Here is an 8,061-nt window from a genome sequence, read left to right on the forward strand (position 1 = left end):
GAGAGTAGCCTACGTCAGATCCACTTATCAATGTGTGCTCAGCAGCATATGGAGGCTGTCCTGTGAGAACAGATTCTCAGTAGTCAGGTAATCACCTATTTAATAGAAGACAACTCACAGTACATGTATTGCAACAATACATTCACTGTGAATTGTCCCCTATTAAATAGTATAACTAAATAATTTCACAGTACTTTCAAGGATTCAAAATTATTTTATTGTCATTTTACAACAGGGTTGTAAAAAGAAATTCTGTTTGCAACTCCCTTCTGCTACATACCAGACAAGAAACAGTCAATATACAACAATCATAAAAAGGTAAACAGAAATAAACTATACTACATGGAGCAGTAATAAGGATGAATGGATTTTGAATTTAAGAATGGCTTGGTGGCCTGACGTTAGTGTTTTAATATAACAAATTCCTACTGATGACAAGTTTAATATTTTCTTATGTTATTACTGTAAAACTTCAATTAATAGCCGAGTCCCAAATAGCCGCCTACCTCCTTTACTGGCCTGGTGTGGGAACACATTTTGACAAATAAACGCAGGTCTCCATTAAATGCCTGGTCTGGTTTTTGTACAAGTTCTATGGATGTATAAAACTTCCTAAATCCTGCAGGGTCGCCTGCTTTAGCTGCTTCTAAGCTGCTTAGACCGTTAATACAAATATTAATGTTTAAACGTATGATCAATATGTCAGTAAGGGCATGCAACACATCATTACATCGGTTAGATTCTCCACAATAGCCTACATCTGGTACAAGAGATGAAAAGAAAAAAGAAGTGCCTTCTCCCGTTACCGTTGAAGCCTCGTTAAGTCTGAATGTGTCCTTTCTTGATTATTTATATTCTTTTAGTCTGTAAGGGTCCACCGACCAAAAGAATCAAAACAGCTTCTCATAAAAACTTAATCCAAGTTGTGAATCCTGTCATGTGAAGTCCATCGCTGTCTGCTAACTTCTGCCACACTCCTCTCATCCTGCACCGTGGTGATGTTTTCGTTATGTAGCTGCCTTCAAAATAAAAGCACATAAGCCGTCTGTCGGACCTAGATCAAATGAATGACGTGTATTCATATTATTGGATCATTTTTATACATGTAATATTCTGTTTGAAATAAACTGTTTCATAGCTGTTATTGTTTTGTGCAAGTGGAATTAAAGGCCTGTCCCATATGGACACCTGTCCCAAATATAGGCAGGGTCAATTCAGTGATTTTCGCAAACAAAAGCCCCAGCTATTAATCAAAACAGAAAACACAGAATATGTAAAAAGAAAAAAAAAATATCAAAACAGATATAAAGTATTTCAGAGGGCCCTACTTGCAAGGATTTTTCAAGTAATCGATTTGAGTAAAACTTTTCCGACAAATGCTGCAATGATGCAGCTCCTCACTTCTGTGAGTTCTTGTGTGTTTTGACCACAAACCTCTAGAACAGAATTATCTCCAACATATTTAGCTAATATGCTGCATGCCTGTATTCCATCTTCTGTGCCATGTCAAATTAGACACATCAGCATATATTGTCCAGAAAATAGCGCAAAGCTACGGCTTCTCACTAGTGTGGGTTCTCATGTGGACTTTTAAAGTAACTTTTTGGCTAAAAGATGTCCCGCATGTTTCACAAGTATACGGCTTCTCACCTGTGTGAATTCTCATATGTGTTTTCAATCCTGAAGTGTCACTGAATCTTTTCCCACAGATCTTGCAAAGGTACGGCTTCTCACCTGTGTGGGTTCTCATGTGAACTTTCAAGTGACTTTTCAGTCTAAAAGATGTCCCGCATGTTTCACAAATATACGGCTTCTCCCCTGTGTGGACTGTCAAATGTGTTTTCAATTCTGAAGTGTCACTGAATCTTTTCCCGCAGGTCTTGCAAAGATATGGTTTCTCACCTGTGTGGGCTCTTCTCATGTGTACTTTTAAGTGACAACTCTGGATAAAAGATTTCCCACATGTTTCGCAAACATATGGCTTTTCACCCGTGTGGGCTCTTCTCATGTGGATTTTCAAGCCACTACTGTGGCTAAAAGATCTCCCACATGTTTCACAAGTATATGGCTTCTCACTGCTGTGGGATGTCATGTGTATTTTCAGTTTTGACATTTCATAGAAACATTTCCCACAGGTCATGCAAAGGTACGGCTTCTCACCAGTGTGGTATCGCATGTGGAGCTTCAAGTGCCCACTAGCTCTGAAATCTTTTCCACATGTTTCACAAGAATACGGCTTCTCACCTGTGTGGATTGTCACATGTGCTTTCAATCCTGAAGTGTCAGTAAATCGTTTCCCACAGGTCTTGCAAAGGTACGGCTTCTCACCTGTGTGGGCTCTTCTTATGTGGACTATCAACTGACCACTGTAGCTAAAAGATTTCCCGCATGTTTTACAAGAATATGGCTTCTCACCTGTGTGAATTCTCAGGTGTGTCTGCAATAGTGACTTATATTTACAATCTTTTCCACATGTGTCACATTTGAAAGAGTTTTCACCTGTGTGAGGATTATTGTGAACCTCTGACATGGTAGAGTTGTTTACATTGTTTCTGTGGCTTCTGCTTTTGTGATCTTGATTCTTTTGTTCTGGCTCTGCATCTCTAGTTGATCCTGAGTCTTCATGCTCGCCTCCTTTCTGATCTTGGCTCTCAGCTACATGACAGCTGTGAGAGAGGAGCTGGTGGTCACTTTTCAGTTCTGCTTCACTGTGGTCTCTTTCCTCATAAGTAGGAGTCAACATAAAGGTATCAGTCTCCTGCTTCAGTACAAGCTGCTCTCCCTCCTGACTGGTACAGAGTTCCTCCTGTTCCTCTTTAATCTGTGGAGGCTCTGGGTCCTCTTGGTCCAGACTGGAGTTCCTCTCCTGAATACAGAGCTGCTGGTCAGCCAGAACCTCCTCCTCCTTCCAGACATGTTGCTGTGGGAGCTCTGGAGGGACAGACAACAGAAGGAACAGGCTACTACTGGGATGGGAAAGAAAAGGATGCACACACACAGGAGCACCAGTATGTATTTAAACACTTTTGTATCAAATTCCTATATTACTAAAATAATTAAGTTTTACACACCTATCATGTGTAACTTTACTTCGGGTTTCCAAACGATATCCAGCAGTCTGCGCTGACGATCGATCTCTTCCTCGTACTCGACGACAGTTTTTTTCAAAACTCGCAATATTTCTTCAGCAGCAGCAGTTAGTCGCTCGCTGACAAACTCTCTCAGACACTCAAATGAAGACATTGTTGCTTAAGTACAAATTAAATAATTAGCGGTGCTAAGACTACAATAAAGCCTTCCAGCAAATTTAACTCACGCGGCTAACTCAAGTACTTGGTTTGTTTACTTCCGCTGGATGTCACACTGTTAAGTTCCGACAGTGTGAGTGCGGGAGCTTTTCGTTCCGCTTTCAACTGATGGCATTTCATTAGAAACAGGCCTATATGTTTATTATCAGTAGCAAGGTTATCAGTACATTTACCTCGCTTTATTCCACAAGGAAATGTGGTACTCATTTCTAAACTACTGCACAGTCGTCTTTCTTTGTTATTTTGTAGATTTTTTGCACTAAAATGAAAGCAGTGGTGGAAGAAGCAGGTCTATTGAGATTATTTGAATTCATTCAAAATGTTAGTTAAGTTAAAGCACAGAAGAAGGCTACTATTAGCAAAATATATTCAAAGTAAGAAACGTTAAATTTATCATTAGGCACAATGGCCCTAATTTCACATAATTATATAATATTATATTAACTGATGTGGAAAGCTGGTCAGCATTCAGCTACGTTTTGCCTGTTTCGCAACCTGTTTAAAAATGAAGTTAACAATGCATCTTATTATATCAGCTTGCCATACGTTTTTAGCTGCAAACCAACTATAATAACTACTTATAACTGTCATGTTTTGTGGAGGTGAAGAACTGAAATACTGCTTAAATGTTAAGTATTCCATTACAAAACTGATGCAAGTTTGGTGTAGATCAGCCTGTCAGTCATTTGAAGTCATTGCACACTAGACTGACAAAAACCACAAGACACATTTGGAAAATGAACATTTATGACATTTGGCAAATGCTCTTATCCACACAGTTGGCCATTCACACTGCTCCATTAGTTTAACAGCCACTACTGTGCACTCACTTTAAAACAAAGATTCCCAAGACATAGAAGACTTATTGTTCTAAGAAGTGCCGTTGCCTAAACATACTGTAGTGATTGTAAATACAAAGACAAAACTATTGCATAACTGAGGTTAAACATCTTTTTCTACTGAACTGCACCTTTTACACAAGTTTAAGAATATGACCTGTGTGTTGGGTTCTCTCTGGTGTCTCTGCAATTTTGACTTATTTACATATTGAATCTTTAACATGGTATAGTTATACACTTAATGTGAATACTGATTTAATGATTTTTCTGTGGTTTTGGATCTGTGTTTCTAGTTGATAGAGTCTAAATACTTTTCCTTAAAATGAACAGGTTTAACTGACAACAGTTTTGACAATCAACTCATCTTTTATGTCATTTATCAAGAAAAATGTTGCTTTTATTCTGTTGGTCAGTGAAAGGGAGATGCTTCTATCTTGAAACCAGTGAAATTGAAATCCATCCGCTATACCCACTTAGACCTCTGGAGGTGGGCACTGACTGATGACAGACCTCCCTCTCGCTTTATTCCTTTCCTAAACCCGCTGTGTGTTCACCATCCCTTAAGTCAGAGTCCTGGTTAGAGACACTGTAAAAGAGTTCGGTGCTGTATTTCCTTTTGTCAAACTGGTCTCTGTCATTCTCAGGTGGCTGTGTTCGGTCGTGTTCACCGCTTTGGCCGATGCTCTCAATGCACGCTCTCAAGCAACAGGATGCTGACTGCAGTTCACTCAACGGGCCATTGGTGTCATAAATGAGGATTTTCTGAAAAGTCTACACAGGGGGTTCCGTACATACTTAATTAGGTGAAAAATACAGGCAGGTAACTCATAAGATAATAGAAGCTGATGTGGAAATATTAAAAGTATATAAAAGCATAGACTGAAAAACCCCTTTCAGTCAGAAACACATCAGTGAGGAAGAAAAAGACTGAGGTTGCTTTCACACCTGTAGTTTGGTTCATTTGGTGCAGACCAAGTGAAAAAAATGTTACACTATTGCATTTTAGTTCTGGTTTGGTTCATCTTCACACTGCAGTTTTACAAACGAACCAAGAGAAGTAACGATGACGTTACACATACTTACAGGTAGCTTGTTGATTGGACAGCTTTGGCAATTGTCATCCTGCATCATCAGGACCCACGTGGGGAAATCAAACTCCGGTGACTGACAGAAGTTTGTGCAGCCCCTTAATGCTTCTGATCTGTATCGCAAAGAGCTCATGAGGTAATAATTTGTTAAAAGCATGATTAGTTATGTTAGACCGCAGATCGACCGCATAGCCTATTATGAATAATAATGTAAAAACAGGACAAGTACAGTAATAATTCGGGGCTTATTAGCCTATAGTATACCGTGGTATCGCTGTGACACGTGTTTTATTGACATAATGAACTAACAGTAAACTGAGTAGTACTACTGGCCCTCCTTTTTAAACCAATTTTAACGTATGAATCAGGGGAAATACCCACACTGACAAGTTGGGTAAGCTATACGTTATGATTTTCATAAACATAGCCTATACAGATCAATTATAATATCGCTGAACACATTTCGCGGTCAGCAGATGGATTTATTAATGGTTTGGTTTTGAAAATAATGCTCAGATCACATCTCTGCTATCATAAAATCCAGTGGTTGGTTCGTTTTGCTTTCATACCACAAGCGAACCGCACCAGAGTTTGTTTGAAACGGTAACAACACATTTTTAATTAGAGTTAATGGTTGCATTTGAAGGAATACGTGAAGAAATGATGTTAACAAATAAATCAGACAATGCAAAAGCAATGTATTGATATTCCCAAAGTTATGGTCTTGAAGTATAATCCCAAGTCCCCAATGTCCAAGACCAAGACAAGAGCGCTTCAGGAGGCCACCTAAATAGTATAAAAGTATCAAAGAGGCATGTTCACATTTAACAGGGCATCTTATATGGTAATATAAAACTGATGTCAGAAAACTTAAATGTAAAAACTGACTTCTTGCAAAGATGTGTAGGAGTAGTACAGAACTTAAATATCACTTGATGTAGATGGAGTTTAAACTACAAATTTGAGATGCTTCATAAATAGACATTTGTCAAAACTAACAATCAAGATCACACCATTACTTGAACAGCCATTACTGTGCACTCACTGTGAACGTAAACTCTTTCCTCCATTTGAGAGATTATTGTTTCAAATAAATACTATTGCAAACAGAAATATAAACAATACCGTCATATTAAAGGAAAATTTACAATAGGACTGGTCTACTGCAATTTTCAAATTGCAGGAAGTGCAATATTAGTTAAAGGCTTCATGCGTGTCAGAATAACATTTATAATTATATATTGTGTTGCAGCAGAGATGTCCTGCCCTACACATCATATTCTACAGACTTATGAAGACATCTCTGTTTAGTAAATCGTTGTAAAAATCACACCATAATCATTTAAATTTATTTAATTCAAAGGTGAAATCATCTCCACAGCAGTTTCAGCTTTTCCCAAAAGTGCTGCAATTATGCAGCTCCTCACTTCTGAGTTCTTGTGTTTAGAACATAAACCTTTAAAACTGAATTGTCTTCCACATATGTCGCAGGCTACTTGCCTGTATGCGTTCTTCTGTGATGTGCCGAATTAAAGGCATCAACAAATCTTTTCCGACAGACCTTGGAACGGTACAGCTTCTCACCTGTGTGGGCTCTTCTCATGTGGACTTTCAAATTACCTTTCTGTCTAAAAGATGTTGCGCATGTTTCGCAAGTATACGGCTTCTCGCCTGTGTGGATTGTCATATGCATTTTCAATCCTGAATTGTCACAGAATCTTTTCCCACAGGTCTTGCAAAGATACGGCTTCTCACCTGTGTGGGATCTCATGTGCACTTTTAAGGAACTACTAGTTCTGAAGTCTTTCCCACATGTTTCACAGGAAAATGGTTTCTCACCCGTGTGGATTCTAATATGAGTCTTCAAATCTGATGTGCATCTGAATCTTTTCCCACAGCTGCTGCAAGAATATGGCTTCTCACCTGTGTGAATTCTCAGGTGTGTCTGCAATAGTGAGTTATATTTACAATCTTTTCCACATGTGTCACATTTGAAAGAGTTTTTACCTGTGTGAGGATTATTGTGAACCTCTGACATGGTAGAGTTGTTTACATTGTTTCTGTGGCTTCTGCTTTTGTGATCTTGATTCTTTTGTTCTGGCTCTGCATCTCTAGTTGATCCTGAGTCTTCATGCTCGCCTCCTTTCTGATCTTGGCTCTCAGCTACATGACAGCTGTGAGAGAGGAGCTGGTGGTCACTTTTCAGTTCTGCTTCACTGTGGTCTCTTTCCTCATAAGTAGGAGTCAACATAAAGGTATCAGTCTCCTGCTTCAGTACAAGCTGCTCTCCCTCCTGACTGGTACAGAGTTCCTCCTGTTCCTCTTTAATCTGTGGAGGCTCTGGGTCCTCTTGGTCCAGACTGGAGTTCCTCTCCTGAATACAGAGCTGCTGGTCAGCCAGAACCTCCTCCTCCTTCCAGACATGTTGCTGTGGGAGCTCTGGAGGGACAGAGAACAGAAGGAACAGGCTACTACTGGGATGGGAAAGAAAAAAAGGTGCAGACACGCAAGGAAATGAGCATTAGTATATATTTCAACAATTTGGATTTTATATCAAATGTGTTTTGTGTTACTAAAATAATGAAATTTTAACAAATGAAATAGGCTAAAGTTACTACTAGGGTTGCCAACCATCCCTTAAAATATAGAATCGTCCTGTGTTTAGAAACTAAAAGACATGGCCCTCACGGAACAGATAGGGGACGGATTTTATTACTGCATTTTGAAAATAATAATAATGCAGCTCTGACTGCTCTCTCTCTCTCTCTCTGTCCGCAACCAATGAAAAGTGCTGTGTCAGTGTTGCTACAATATTCCAGTGACATG

The 8,061-nt window shown here is 39.2% G+C and overlaps 1 protein-coding gene across 1 annotated transcript; it reads right to left on the minus strand.

Annotated features, from left to right (window-relative positions):
• Nucleotides 1-214: 214 nt before the first annotated feature.
• On the minus strand, nucleotides 215-7,721 carry LOC123966695 (zinc finger and SCAN domain-containing protein 2-like). The gene is made up of 3 exons (XM_046042830.1): nucleotides 7,243-7,721; nucleotides 2,245-2,931; nucleotides 215-1,019 (listed from the first exon to the last, which is right to left on the minus strand). The coding sequence occupies exons 1-3, from the start codon at nucleotides 7,484-7,486 to the stop codon at nucleotides 904-906; spliced, it is 1,047 nt and encodes a 348-aa protein (XP_045898786.1). The 5' UTR covers nucleotides 7,487-7,721; the 3' UTR covers nucleotides 215-903.
• Nucleotides 7,722-8,061: the final 340 nt, after the last annotated feature.

The sequence above is a fragment of the Micropterus dolomieu genome, unplaced genomic scaffold (genome assembly GCF_021292245.1).
Source record: "Micropterus dolomieu isolate WLL.071019.BEF.003 ecotype Adirondacks unplaced genomic scaffold, ASM2129224v1 contig_14008, whole genome shotgun sequence".
Classification (NCBI taxonomy): Eukaryota; Metazoa; Chordata; class Actinopteri; order Centrarchiformes; family Centrarchidae; genus Micropterus; species Micropterus dolomieu.